The sequence below is a fragment of the Mirounga leonina genome, unplaced genomic scaffold (genome assembly GCF_011800145.1).
Source record: "Mirounga leonina isolate KUSES-001 unplaced genomic scaffold, KU_Mleo_1.0 Mir_91, whole genome shotgun sequence".
NCBI classification, from domain to species: domain Eukaryota; kingdom Metazoa; phylum Chordata; class Mammalia; order Carnivora; family Phocidae; genus Mirounga; species Mirounga leonina.
In genome coordinates, this window is record NW_023270839.1 from 29,078,532 (window position 1) to 29,094,318 (window position 15,787).

Here is a 15,787-nt window from a genome sequence, read left to right on the forward strand (position 1 = left end):
ACATTTCATGCTTTGATGAGATTTACTGCAGGGTGACTGATCCATATTAAAGCATATACTAAAACAAAATGTCCTAACCTAACAAATCGAATAAGTCTGGTGAAGTTTTAGATTAGATGAAGCAGTATTAAATTTGAGGAAGTATTGTACGTTACATATTTAAAAGCAATGTGGTTTTAATGTTGCTTATATAATCCAGCAACTGAAAAGATGGAAGAAAATCTAAAACTGTTAAATTTATGTCTGCAGACTGGCATTCCTTGTTAATTTTAAAGGAAAGTAAGAATCAGGAATATAAAATGATTTCAACAATGATTTTCTACAATTAGATCAATTCAGATATTTTCAATCAGTAATTACATTTTCAATACACTCTTTCCAAAGTATTAGCATATCTACTTACAACCTAATAACTTGACCGATAACAGCATAGTTTTTATACAACAATAAACAAATGGCATGCTTAGGTTTCATCATTTGTCCCAATCCAACTCCTATAGGTAAGATTCCACTTAGCACAGCTTGCAGGAGCAGACCTTCGCTATCCACGAATGATGCCTTGGCCTACCTAGAAAGGAAACAGATTATCAGGTTATAGCGTGAAATAAAGAAGAAAGAAAGAGGGAAGGAGGAAGAAAGCGAGAGAGGAATGGAAAAAGAGATGGAAGAATGAAAGGAAGAAAGGAGTGAGAAGATAAATGAAGGAAGGACAGATTTACCTATAATTTCTATCTCTCTATATCTCTTTTCTATCCTTTAAGATCATAAAAAATATTCTTATAAGCTAGGCTTCAGATAAATATATTTTAATTGCACACATTATTAATATAGGTTGTTTTTTCTTTTAATTGTCAACAAAGATGAAAGTTTTCAACAAGATGATTTGGGCCAAAAATTAATAAATTTCCAATTATCTCTGTTGCTCTCAGAGAAACCCACAACCGCAATTTTAGGATCAAAGGTTATAAATGTTAGTTGAAAAATGGTTTGAATTATAGAATCAAAAAAGCATTTATTTCTCAGACTACTTGGATGGTTAATGTAGGCTAAAAAGTATCACTTGATTTAAATTATTTTGACTAGGAAACATATTGGAGCACTGTGCCTTAGTAATCTATTTCTAAATACATATATATTAATGACATGATCATGCATAGTAACTCCCACTCCTACTGGCAAAGACTCAAAAAGCTGTTTTTTTGTTTTATTTAAATATATATGTGTGTGTATAAGCCTAGAATTTTACGTTTTAAAAATTATTAGGTTGATGCTTACATTTTTCCATCTGGGCAACTTTTTAAGAATGTTGATATTGTTCAACACAACTAGAAGAAGGGGTTTATGTGTTTTTACTACAGAAATTATTCTTACTCCTTCTAGAACATTTTTTTTAGCACTAACCCTAAGAAGTGTGTTCTCGATAGCTATGATTGATGGGCTGCTCACACATTCCACATTTTTTCTGCTTCATGCATCATCATCAGCCATCTCCAACACTCCAGTCCTGAATCTGTCCTACTTTCTGTTACCCGATTTTTGCTGTTGATTCATGAGCTAGAATAGTAAAAGGGAAAAAAAAAAACAACCCTTCGCCTTGGCTTTTCACAATGTAGTACATCCCCTGGAAACTGTGAGAAATCTACTTTTGTTCATCAGATTCATGCAAATGCAATATTGATTGACAATGATGTATATAGATCTATACACATAACGTGCTATATAAAAACCACTAAAATGTTCTATTAATGGCAGAATGCATACTGATTATAAACTACTTCAGATGTGTGAAAACGCTGATGTGAATGCCTTTTTTTTGCTACTTTCAAGCTCTCTCATCACTACTATTTTCAGCTGAAGCTATGTTTAAGTGCACTGTCCCTAGTGCACTAGGAAGTAAAATTCTTAATTTTCCAAGACAGTAAGGTGATAAAAGCTCAAGGTCTCTCATTAACACTTGGATAAAAATTGTGAATGTCACACTAAATTTTTTATCATCATGAGTGCAAAGATGGGGGACAAGGAACACTTTTTATGATATTCGGGAGAATAGGAATTGAGCTTTAATCATTATGCATGAAGCAGTTAACAAGAAGTTAACCAGCAAGAGACTGCACTAAACTATTTTTGTGATAGCATCTTTCAGATTCAGGAGTGATGAGGCTTTAAAGAGCCAAAGAAAGAAAGCCTAATGGCCCTAAAATCTGAAAAAAAGGGAGCTGTGAGTTCACAATGTTGTCTCGGTGCTTCTATTACTAGACATCAAAGTTATTCCCACAGGTTTTGGGAATGTATAAATGCCAGTGAAGAAGCAAGTAGACTTCACAGAGTGTAAGCCAGAAACTTCAATCTGGGATTCACCTGTGAGTCAAAACTCTTTGCTAATGAATTATTCCAGGGAAAAGACACTGCTGAGGGAGACCTTAACCTATCAGACAAGACCTCCAGGTTCACTAGCAGGGTCAGAGTAACAAGAATGCTCTGGTCTAAAGTTGCTTTGCCAACCTTAATGGACTGCAGGCACTCACCTGGGTATACAGCTTGAACCAAGAAAGAGATCACAATGGCATGAGGAATAGGTAGAGTGCTCTAGAGACCAGGTGAACAACCACTCTACCAGTCCTCTAAATTGTGACCTATATGCACACTCCGGCCCATTTACAAATGGGTCATCCTCGTCAATTCAGTGCTGGAGAAGCAGTTATGTCAATGAAAAATAAACAATCTGCAGATTGAGTTCAAAACCCTTTGCATTCAAAGATAATCAACACATAAAGTCAATCTTACTTTTTATATAAACTTAACATTTTGATTTTATTAATGACATTTTCAAATGTTGCATCAATGTTTAGAAAACTTTAACTTCCCCTTTAAAAAAGTAAACTATTATAGTTTTTCTGTGCTTCAATATCCCTTTGTTCTCTGCATATGGAAAGGAATTGGTATCAGCGATATGAAGCTCTAAAGGCAAAGGAGAATGATGTTCAGGGGATTTGCAAAGAAAAGATTTTATTTGGAAAGAACAATATATGAGGCAATATTCTTGAACTGTGCTTGGATGGGAAAATGATTTTTTGTTTTCATTTTCTATATGCCGTTTGAACAACTGGTTTGTTCATTAAAAATGATGTAATAAATATATTAGTCTTTTAGAGTTGCATAGATAAAACCATGTAAGGTCAATAACCATTAAAGCTAGAAGACTGACCACATTCAACTTTGTAACGGGGGGATTTTGCGTGTACATGAAAATACTAAAAGGACTTTTAAGTGAATGGTAATATGCCAGGTGAAAATGGTAAGAACGATGCGTTCAGATTTAGATGCACTCCTGTCCATGTAGGGAATAACGGATATACCAATGCAATTAGAAGCTCAGCTACTGAAGCACCTCTATTGGTCTGACGACACCTTCCCAACGCTTATCCCTTAAAACCCCCAAATTTGCCTTCTCTTCTAACGAAGGTGGTTAATGTGCTTTCCAAAGGAACCCCACTCATACCTGGCAAACAGAGGTAACTCAGCCACGAAAGTAACATTTATAGTTTTGGAGCTCTCCCTTTGAATAGCTTGTTATTTTTTTAGTTCATTTTTGGACACTGAGACGTGGACAGTCATATTTTCACGGTTCAAGAAAGTCCCTCTACGCCACCAATTTCACAACCTTCCTTCGGGTTCAGTTTTAAGAATTTTCCCTCTCAAATGCTCCTACTTCAAGGAAATGCACTCTCTCATCAAAATCTTTCTTACTAAACAAGCACCTCTGTCAGAAGTGTCTTAATTTCTTATCACAGAATTTTATCCACACAAGGAGCAATAAATAATTCATGTCATTGCCTCTTTGTTGTGTGTCCCTGAACTGCACAGAGCTAGAAGGCTGACAGCTGTATCAGGACAAGCACCAAAGATCTGACATGACAAGTGACTAACAAGTTTCTTTCAGTTCATGGTGAAAGAAGACAATGGCCCAAAGTGCAGAAAGAAATCCTGAAACAAAATAAAACTGCTTCTTTCTTTTTACCTAAGTGTTTGCTATGAGCTTATTTCCAACCCACAAGCCCTGGTCATTTTATAGGACTGCCCAGCCCCCTTTATTCCTCACACTCGCTTGGCCATTTACGCCTGGCCACGGATCAATATGAGCAATTCTTGGAGAAATACGATGTCTCCATGACAACCAAGCCACAAATTCTCAGTGGAAGGCAGTGAGACCAGTAGTGAACTCTCCAGAGGTTTCTAGGCCTATAAGGCAAGATGTCTTAAAATGCAGGAATGGACAGAGGAAAAAGCCAGAGTAATTCATTCTTTATTACCAGTTTAATGATGTCCGATGTAAAGAACAGTACTCACTTTTTAAGTTAAGATTCTTTATCAGTACCTATCTTTTCTAATTAATCTTTGTTTTGATAATACCCTTTTGTTTATATCAATCAGATAAACTATGGAATATCTGAATTTTACTACAATTCCACTCATATTGAGGGATGCCTGAAATGTATTCTACTTTTGAGATGACATAAAGCCAATCTATTCTTGCCAAAAACAAGGAACACTTAGGTGAAAACTTGACTCGGGGATTTAACTGCCTCAGGTTGATAGGAAACTGTTTATGAAGACAGTTTAAAAATCTAGTCAAAAGTAGGTAATTTTTGTCAAAACTAAAAGCAATTTTAAAACACTTTGATGGGCATTTAATGCTACCAGCACCTTCTCCCTTTTGGAGTGGGACCAACCTACACTTGTTTCTTAGATATGAGGGCAGGATGTGGGGTTCACGTTCTGATTAAAAATTTCTGCCAGCGAGCAAGATGCCATTTCTCAGTTCCGTGGGCTGCTAAAGCAGAAGTGTGGTTGAGAAGAGACATACGGCAGCAGTACGTCTTTTGAGGAATCTTGGCATAGTGGAGGGAACTGAAACACAATGCCATCGCCACTGGGCCTATTGGGGTTCCGAGATGACTTAGGGGACCTGGCCTAGATTGCAGGCTGCACCTTTCACTGAAAATTAAATCTCAGTAGCTCTCCTCGGGGAAGGATCAGGGGACTGTTTACAGCTGCCCCCTGTCAGCGAAGGCTACAAGATTTGGAAATCTCTTAACTAAGCTGACAGGCCACAGAGAGGATGAATCAAAAATCTGATACAAGGATCAGCACACAAAGATGCAAGAGGGTCGAGGGTACACAGCAGCCAGAGAAAACAGGAAAGGAAAGCGTTCATTGGGAGGAGAGCGTTAACTCTTTCACTCACGGTCATAAGGAAACTTCTAGCACCTCATGGCTTTGTAGTGATCCGGACATGTCATTCAACTTTCACAGGATTTTTTTTTTTCTCTTTTGATTAATTAGTTGTTAAAAGACTAGGCATGTTTTGAAACAAGACAAAAACAGAAACAAAAATCTATGCTTAAGTGTTTCTGGCTCTATCCTTCTGCTACATTTCTGTCTATTCTCTCTACAAAGAAAACACAAACCTAAGTAACTTGGGACGTGGGTAAATTTTATGGCATGAGGAAGGGTTATCACTTTCTTTTGTTCTGCTTGTTCTCAATAGTTGACGTATCCATGAGTCCATTACTGTTATGCTAAAATCCTTTAGTCCCCGTTAGAGAGCTGTTTGTATTTAGAAAGGTGAATAGACTGTAATGATGGCAATCTGTGTCTAACTCTCCACTTCCGCTCAGTCCCATTATTTGAAATATTTAAAATGCTACCATTTCTCCAGTTTTCAATCTCGGCCTCTATTAACCAGTTTAGCCTAAAATTGATGATAATGAACTAATAGTGTCAGCTTCCCTTCTCAGTCATAAAGCCTTTGTACTTCCTCCAACTGAATCCTTGATGAAAGAGGCAAAGGTAACAGCTCCACACTGTGACCCCTGGAGGTGACCATTAATTTGATAGCGCAGCTGCTAAGAGAAAACAGCATTACAATGTCCTCCCCGCCACCCCCTTCCAAGGACCCCAAAGCTGTGTCAAATTTATCATTTTATACTTGACTATTTTTAAATGGCTTTCACCTGGACTCTCAGACTCTTCCAAAACGCATCTGTCAGGCATGTCCTCAGTGTCTTGGAAGTTTGCCGAGTTTGAGTTGCTGTCATGCTTGACCGGACTGACTGGAGCTATTAAAAAGAGAGAGAGAGAGAAAAGAGAGAGAGAGCGATGAAAAAGTAGTAATAAACACCATTAAAACATTTCCTTTCAGTTCCACAGATATTTCCAGGGACGCACTATGTAAACACAAATAATAAATTGAAAAAAAATGTATCCTCTAAGTATGTATTGGAAGACATGTAATTAGTTGAAAAATCTATAGATGAGACTTTATCTTACAAGAAAAATAAGTTCATTGCATCAACTTAAAAGCTACAAAGTAACAAAGTGATCCCTCCAAAGTAGAAATCATATTTTTAATGCATAAATCTAAAACAATATCGTCAATTAACAGCCATGGGACACAGACGAAGAACATGGGGCTGGTCAGTTAAAAAGAGCAGCTCTGCATGGGTGCGGTGGTTCGTCTTGTCACACAAATCACAGCTGACGAACACTTTCTATAAATTTTGTTTCTCCTTCATCAAATGAGAAACTTCAAACACCAAAAAATAAATAAATAAATAAAAGCCCTATGTAAATAAAATTTAAAGTACAGAATAGTTGGCAAATGATTAATAAGTAGGGCCAATGTTTTGAATGGTGACTTCAGACAATCTGTCATCTTCTGAGTATGAATTATGAACAGAAAGGGGAATGAGCACAGAAATCTAAAACTTCCTATAAACACATAACACCTCTAGCTCTGTTAGAGAAACAGACTCAAGTTTCCACATTTTTGCACAAGTTGTAATACTTGGTCTCAATTATCTCCATAAGTAGCATATTTCCATATTCTATTCATTCAAGGAATCACTTGTCGGGAAAAGTGGACATTGTCTTCATGAAAAAAAGTCAGTGAATAACAAAACAAAGCAAGACCACAATAATATAAATACGTCATACTTACTTGTCTGAAGCCAAACTACATAAATATGTATATTATCGACCACTGCTAATTTTATCTATTGCAAATTGCTGCAGTAAACACTACTACTGTCTCTTCAGGTCTTGATAGAACACACAACATATTATTTATAGGCCATAAATGCAAACAAGAAAATATATAAGCCATACATGAAATGATATGTTTGTTGGCCCAGGGGAGTAGGTCTGGCCGCTGTTCCTAAACCTCCACTGGGAAATGATGGAGCAAAGTCTGGAGGCTGTGTCACTTCACACACATACTCAGTAAGTGACACAAAGGAACGCCACCCAAGGTCCAAAGCAGCATGAGCAGAGCTCACGCCTCTCACATTCCTCATCTTATTTCCACGGAGTGCACATAGCATTGGTGATCATAACCTGAAGCCCACAATATACACACTTTGAAGGAGACTAGGAACATAATTTCGGTTCAAATACTCTCATAAGTTTCACCAATCCTCTCAGAACACAGCGTAGTTCTCCTCTGTTCTGTGAAAGTGTGTGCATAGAGTTTGAATTCACTGCTTTGAAACCTTTTATCTGAGAACAAAACATGGAATGTATGAAATTCTGGCATTTAAATTTTCCAAAAAAAAAAAAAATGGAAGTAGGTGCCATCTCTGTTTTATGTACCTCTGTCTGCCTGGGCCATAGGAGGTATTCTTAAAAGACTTGTGGAATGAATGAGTGAACGAGTGAGTGAAGCAGACGGATCATGCTAGATGTCCTCCTGATCTGAGAGGGTATGTGCTTTGAATTATCTTCAACTAAATCCAATCAGTGCTTGATTAGGCCCACTTGAGAGTACAAAGGGTGCCTATTTGTAAAATGGTGGTGCAGGTTAGTCTGTAATTTGGAGGAGAGACACATATAGCCTAAGTAGTTATTGGTGTAGCTGCCTTTAATTTAATTTTCCTCAGTTTAGATCATACTAACAGATTATTTTGGAATCCACTGATTTTTGTTAACACGTTGAAGTGGGTAATTAAATGCACCAAAGTTGCAGACACTGGTCAAGATTTACTGGACTGTTTTAATAATGTTTTTATTTCTATATATCTTACTAATTTTCTGAAATATTTACATTGATACTTATCATAGGGAATGAATCATACAGCTGAATCTATTATTAACAGCCAGTGAGTTAACACCTGTGTTTATTTGGGCAAATGCATTGCACTTGTCCCATATACTGTTCTTTAAAACTCTCATCCACTCATTCATTTACTTATTCTTCCAGCAAGACTCTGTTCTAGATGTAGAGCCCTCAAGAAGGAAGAGAGCATGGTATTAAAACAACAAAGTAAATGCCTGTAACAATTTCCAGTGGCAAAAAAAGTGGTCCCAGCATGAACTGACATCCCACGCCTCTCAAGAAAGTCAGAAAGCTAGGTGTAGTTGTAGCTGCACGATCTTCATTAGACTCACACTAGTAGGTACTATGCAGCTCTTTTTGTATCTACCTCAGATTTTGGAGGGTGTCATTTGTGGGGGGGTAGGAGAGTAGAAAGGGTTAGTCTTCAGATATTTTGCTTAATTACATTTTAACTTCCAAGTTTGAGAGGGTACAAGATTTCTCATTTTTACTGGCTAATTTATAGAGTACCTGGTTAAATTTACTAAAGAAGAAATACCTACCTTCTGTCAATTGGGACCAGCCCACATTAGAGAGGTTAATCATTGCCATTCCACTTTTTTTTTTTTTTTGATAAGCTAATCTTTGCTGTTGTTCTTTTGGGTGTTTTCTGTGATGTTTCATCATTAAACTCAGACAATAATGAATCATTTCAAAAAACAATGAAATCAACAAATACTGATCTAGTGTTTATTATGGGTAGAGGTCTGTGATGGACTATGCAAGGGGTAAGAAAATTAAAGGCACTTTTAATGTGCCCTCATACAACTTGTGATCTAGTTGAGGTACAATGAAAAGTAGTAGGAACACTAGAGACAATATTCCAAGAATGACATAGTTTTTAGGAATGCAGAAGTAATTCGCCTGTAGTAGGGGGATTGGGAAGTGAATTTTAAATTAGATCTCCTTGAAAAGGTATATGGGTAGCCCAAAGGGAGATCATTCAAGGCAAAAGAAAAAAGGTGTGAACCCAGGCATGGTCAAAAAAATACATTAGCCTAGTGCCACAAATGTATTTAACAGAATGTTGCTGCCTACTTTTGTATGCATTTTTAATGAATTCTCCTAACGTGTCTCTTTGAGCTTTTCCTAAATTGCTGTTGTGGCTAATTCTTATCACCTGTAGAAGTTAGCTATAGACAGGTTTTTCCTTGCCCTAAATAGTCAATAATTTGATCTTTACTGATGGGCCCATTCATCACAGTAAGTTGTCCTTTCACTATACATATTGACTTTTATTTATCAATACCAAAGTCCATTTGTAGCTCATCACTAAAGTTCTTGGATAATTTCAGTAATTTTGAAGATGCATTTTAAAGCTTGGCAGAGAGATAACTTCTGACATCAATATAGTGCAAATGATTGTTAGGTTCATCCTTAACTTAAAATCAACTGTTTATTTCATCTGTAATGGATTCTGAGATAGTCCACATTTGGGGGATGAGGAGCGAAAAAGACAAACTCTTTTTGACCGTTCTACCACCGAAAGAGGTAAGGCTATTCCATTTACTCATCACACACCTAAAATATTCACAACTGAAGGGCCAATGTTCTAAGTATCTTTGTAATATCTTTAATAGCTAAATAGAAAAGTCCATGTACTTTGTGTGGATGTGTTCGACTATGATGTGTTTAACTATGACTGTAATTCTATATCCTAAAGAAATGAATAGTTCAACGGCAGAAGAAACCCAGAGGATTGTATGACAAAGACACTATAGAAAGACCTACTATAGGGCAATGTGATAACAGGGTCATCAGTGGTTACGCTCCTTCATCTCTGTCTATTCTCTAATTTGGTTTCAGTTAACCTCTAAAAATTCCCATCTTCCCTTTGTCATCATTTGTAGAAAGATGGTATTAGTTTTTAAAGGTGGCTAGGCTTAGGCAACAAACAATTCCAAGAACTATTCCCCCTGGCCCCAAGAAGAGAATGACCACTGAAAAATGTCCATTCACCTCCACAAACAGCAGCTAGTCCTTCCAAGTAAGCCAGTTCTGTAGACTAAATAGAGCCCTTCCTTGTTAAAGATCCATGTCATTTACAGTGTAAATAAAATCTGCACTACAAATAATGTTTTCAATACAATGACTTATGAATGATTTAAAAATAGATCCCATCCATCACATGTATGGACTTTTTGGAAGTATTGGGGATATTTATAGAAAACCATTAATAAAAAGATATAACAGTTTGAAATATTGGTCTGAATAGGATAAACCACTGTAGTAGCAGATAAAACTCAGACAAAAATCTTAATCACATCTTATTCAAGGGCATAAAGGAAGGTACAGGTTGCAGAAGTCAGGGAAGACTAAAAGCTGGCTCAGATTTGTGGAATGAGCAGTGGAGAAGTTAAACACCGGAGTTCAAATCTACTAGCTCAATACTGTGCCAAGAGTTGATGACTTTCTCGCTTGATCATTTAGGTCTCTTTTCAAACTTAAGGCATCACTATGAATCAGCTAAAAAAACAAACAAACAAACAAAAAACCCACAACAAAAAACTTTCTACAGGCTTAGAAGAAAGAAAAACTACATTAAATTCAAGAAGTAAATACTAATGCAATACTCACAGATCACCAAAGACTGCAATATATTTTAAATTAGAGGGAGACAAGTCAGTGAAAAGACTTGAAGTGATAACACCAAATTTGTAAATAAAGAGGATGTCATTTGAATAGACCCCAAATTCACTTTACAAAGTGGTTGTCTCAGGACAGATGTCTTATCAGGAAAACATATCTAGCTAAAGAACTATGTACTTATTACCCCTACTTTAAGAGTATCTGCTGAGATAATCAGGTGATAGGACCTCTTGATTATATTTGAATAGCAATAGCTGCATCCTGCATCAGGCTTCAGGCTGACTTTGTGTCAGTGTGGACTGGAAACTAGGGGAAAAAAATCATATAAAGATGCCCAGAATTAAATAAAATATCTAGTGCTTCTTTATAACTAAGTAATAACTGTTTTATGGACAAGTTCAGCAAGACAAGTTAGCATTAGACAACGCATTTTTTTGCTGTCTTTCTGCATTTGTAATCTGACATTGAATACTATTTTCTGGATGACATTTTCTAGTATAATTATTTGAAAGATGACATTTTCAACTGGTCAAGAAATGAATTTTCCAAAACGTTGTGAAGGGTAACTTTTATTTTGGTATCCTTACTAGCTGTATAGAATTAAAGTTGTTGTTTTATTTAAATAGTTTTGGGATATATGTATATTACACACACACACACACACACACAGAGGATCAAATTGTTGACTATTTAGTCTCAGGGGAAAAAAAAATCTGTCTATTGCTAATTTCTACAGGTGAAACACATGGCTGGACCAGCCAATTAATTTGGAGGAAGAAAAATGTGAGTGATAAAAAGATAATTAATGAATCTTTTAACTTTTTATAAAGATTTATTTATTTTTTAAAAGATTTATTTATTTATTCTAGAGAGAGAGAGTACAGGGGGAGGGGCAGAGAGAGACTCTTAAGCAGGCTCCATGCCCAGCACAGTGCCTGACGTGGGGCTCGATCCCATGACCCTGAGATCATGACCTGAGCCGAAACCAACAGTCGGGGGCGTAACCGACTGAGCCACCCAGGTGCCCCTTAATGAATCTTTTTAAACAATGCTTTATTTCCTCTCAGATATAGAAATTCCCCTGTCATCCGGGATGTTTGAGCAATGGGCTGTTTTGGTCAGGCTGATAAACAAGTGAGCACATCTCTAACCCAATGTGAGGCACAGGGCATGTACTCAGAGTACTTATGAAATGACTGAGTGAAATAGCTAGTAAGCATTCCTAAAAATTAAAAAAAAAATGATTAATTTCACTTGTAGCTTAAGGGGAAAAATCTTAAGGTGAGGCCTAGAGTTTACAGCTCAAACATACCCAAACAACCCCACCACCTATTGTTAATGTCAACAGAAAGTCTGCCTAAAGAAGGAGGCCCTATCTGCTTTATTTTTGAATGAAAAATAAAATTCCTCATTGTTTCGCACCCAAATATATGTATTAAATGGAACAAAAATAACTATCAACAATTTCATTAAGAGATGAACTTCTGAGTTCCCGGGGAGAAATATGTTATACTGGACAAAAGCTCAATTAATAGGACCCAGAATATCTGTTCTTTTTAATTCCACCTCTGGTCTTAATAGTGTGACTTCATGACCTTGAGCACACGTCATTTCACTCTCCTGGACTCAGGTCATTTTATTAATAAAATTAGAGAGTTGGACTGGACAACTTCCTTGACATCTTCTGGCTCTGAGACTCAAATATTCCTCCAGATAAAAATCCAAGTCCAACCAACCACCTGGTATATCATTGAACAGGGTCGCAAGATAGTAAGTGCCCACTAGGCTAGCCTTGGAAATAGTGAGGACTTCTGAAGCTCTTTGTGAACTAAGTAAGATCGGTACTACCCTAGGAGTGGCAATGTCCAGTCTGACTGAGGGACAGAGAACATCAGGGCAGCTTCACAGGGATACTTGGGTAGCTGCGCCCCCAGTGTGAGGCAGCCCTACGGAAAATGGCCAGGAAAGGACCGAGGCTATAGCATGGCCACTCCTGAGAACAAACTGACTCCTTGGCATAGAAAAGCACCTGTCAGATGTTTACCGATGGTGCAAAACACATCTTTAAAACAAAATATTTTAAAAAATAAGTTGTATCTCATCCTTCTTAGAATCATATTTATGCAATTTATTTCTTTAAACAACCCCTCTCTTCATTAATCAGCTTGGCAAATATGAACTTCGGTGCGAGATAAATCATCCCAAACTAAATTAACTGGGTCCACGTAACAACTGCAAGAAGTACAGATGCAGTGGAGGAGCCCTGGCCTGGATGTTAGACGGTCTGGGTAAGGGTTGGCTTCACATGCACTAGACTCCTCTGAGGAGTGGCTCCATCTTGGCCTTGGGGCCATAGATGAGGTTCTCGATTATTTTTTGCCAAATAAATGCAGAGGTGTGGTGTTCCTGTGGAACTGTATTTTCCTCAAGTCAAATCTCTTAAAGGGCAACTATTTCTATTCCTTTTTTTTTTTTAAAGATTTTATTTATTTGACAGAGAGAGAGAGAGAGAGAGAGCACAAGTAGGCAGAACAGCAGGGAGAGGGAGAAGATGAAGCAAGCTCTCCACTGAGCAGGGAGCCTGACGTGGGGCTCGATCCCAGGACCCTGGGATCATGACCTGAGCCGAAGGCAACCGCTTAACCGACTGAGCCACCCAGGCGCCCCTCTATTCCTTTTGTATGTAAGAATGGGGCCCATGAAGTCATTTGTCTTAGTCAAGGCTGACATGAAAACCAACTCTAATCAAATTATCTAAACTCTCAGACTGAAACAGACTACAGAGACAGATCTGAGGAAGGCTGGGGAGGGTCCAACAAAGGAAATGTGTAAGGTAAGGAGGGAAAAGGAAAGGAGAATAACAGGTAATAATGCAACTCTTTCTTCTCTTTCTGTTGCATTTCCTCAGTCCCCAAGAGGGTAGATCTTGAGTTACCAGTGAGAGTCTTGCCTGGATTTCTTTGTGTACTTCTTTAGAGCAACCATTTCCTTGGTGAGCAGTGTTCGCAGGAGAGAGGTGGTGAGCAGGTGAGCAGGCACTTTTTAAAACATCAAATCAAAATAATTTCCTCAACTTCCGTCCTTGAACGTTACTGAATAAATTCAGAGTGGAAATAACTCAAGGAAACATTACTTATTATTATTTTTTATATGTTATTATGTCTCATTTGGTGCAAGAAATAAACTGGTCAAATCAGCAAGCTCAATCCCAGCTTTCTATATTAAACCAGAGAGATAATTATTCAAGACAAAGAGATTCAGGAACATCTTATCTGAAAGGACTCTGTCATCACTAAAAGGAAGTATAGGAAATGGATGAGTTCTGAGAATGTATAGAAATTAACTCTCACACTCTTCATGCCATTTAGGTTCTGCAAAAGTCATTTGGCTTTTCTCATAAGGACCAAATCCAATGGTAAATACACAAATGCATTAATTTTACTGTTCAGAAGTTCAAGAAGTTGAAAGCAGGAATAGATTTCAAAGACAAAAATAAATATATCCCTACGTATTGGTAAATTGAAGAACAGTCAATAAAGGGAGAATTCTAAGAGGAAATTTAGAGTAGACTTCGCAGCTTGCATTTGAAAATTTGGAAGGTCAGGAAAACAAAAGAGACCCTTCAATCAAAAGAGCATCAGGCTAGCATCTGAGACTAGAGATAAACGTGATTTATATATGAACTTAAGATAAGGATTCCCAGCATGGGGCAATTTAAACCACAGCAAAGTCTACAGTTATCCATAAGGAAAAATAGCAAAAACATTTTCCTCCTGAATCAGTGGGAGGAGAAACTGTCAAAGGGCCCGACCATTGGAATTCATAAGAGCAGCAAGCCTTCCATAGGCCAAACCTCAGATGACACAATCAGCATGGGGAGAATGGTTGGCAGGCAGTCTCAAATTCCCAGCTGATAGTCGTCTCTATCTCAGGGGAAAACGTTTGTCTCAGATGGTTAATCAAGTGTCAGAGCTCTTTCATCTCCTAGATAGGAAATGGAAAATAAGGAAATCAAATTATCTAGACTATGCCTTAGTTTTCTAGTTCTTTGTCAACATTAAGAAGGATGCAAGGAACAAAAGGTCTAAGTTACCACATTTTGTATCATTAGCCTTGGTTACTCTGAAGGTGATTTATTTTTATTTGAATGTCATCAAATGGTATGTTAGTGTACTTGAGAACTTACTGAAATCGAATGGAAGATATGCTTGGATGCTAATTATGTGCTTAACCACTGTATTATAATATAATCGGTAGTAAGCATCACTCTCTCACACATGCACTCACACCAGACAGAGAAAGCATAGGTGGTCTGTTGGCATTGATTGCTTCTTATGGTCATGCATATAAAATGTAGCCACTCATTTCAAAATATTAATTTTGCTGGGGGATAAATCATCGAAAGATGCCTTCTCCAATCCTCAAGCTGAGTCACTGCATAACACTCAGTATTTGTACTAATATCTCTAAGTGATGGTTGCCCAAAATACAGAAAGGACCTTGATAAGTAGGAGAAACACCCATTTTGATACTAAGCCAGCCAGCAGCATCTATAAATAAAGGATAAGAGAAACATACCTAAAGAGAGCAATGTTTTAAAGAGCAAACATGCACATGGATAAAGGGAAACCAGGAACTGTAATGTAATGAGACTTTCAGAAAACTATGTTCAATACAAGAAAGGTGATATCATCATTAAAGAGCAAAGTAATAGGTAACAAAAGGTAAGGGACAGATATGTCTAGATAAGACAGTATAAAACAGCATCCTAGATTGGTGTAAAATATTCCTCTTACTAAGTTTTTACAAATTATTTGGAAGAATACTCAGGAAAATGCCCAGGACTATAGACAACACTAAGAGTTCTTGAGTTGTGAAATGTGAGACTGATTAGATTAAGTGTAGAAAACAATTGCAAGGCTGAATCACTGGGAATACGTGCTGTGTACACATGTCAGTATAGTAAATTCTGGGAACCATTTAAAGGAAACATGATCCAAGTAACAAGTATATGTAACAAGAACATGGCTCTGAGCTATCACTGAC

General features: G+C 37.3%; 1 protein-coding gene across 2 annotated transcripts in view; it reads right to left on the reverse strand.

The window, feature by feature from the left end:
- Positions 1–246: 246 nt before the first annotated feature.
- WDR72 (WD repeat domain 72) overlaps positions 247–15,787 on the reverse strand; it is a 228,266-nt gene continuing 212,725 nt past the window's right edge. For both annotated transcript variants that reach the window (XM_034994225.1, XM_034994224.1), the window contains 2 exons: positions 6,015–6,119; positions 247–568 (listed from right to left, as the gene is read on the reverse strand). In XM_034994225.1, coding sequence (XP_034850116.1) covers positions 513–568; positions 6,015–6,119 — 161 coding nt within the window. In that variant the 3' untranslated portion in view covers positions 247–512. The remainder of the gene's footprint in view (positions 569–6,014; positions 6,120–15,787) is intronic.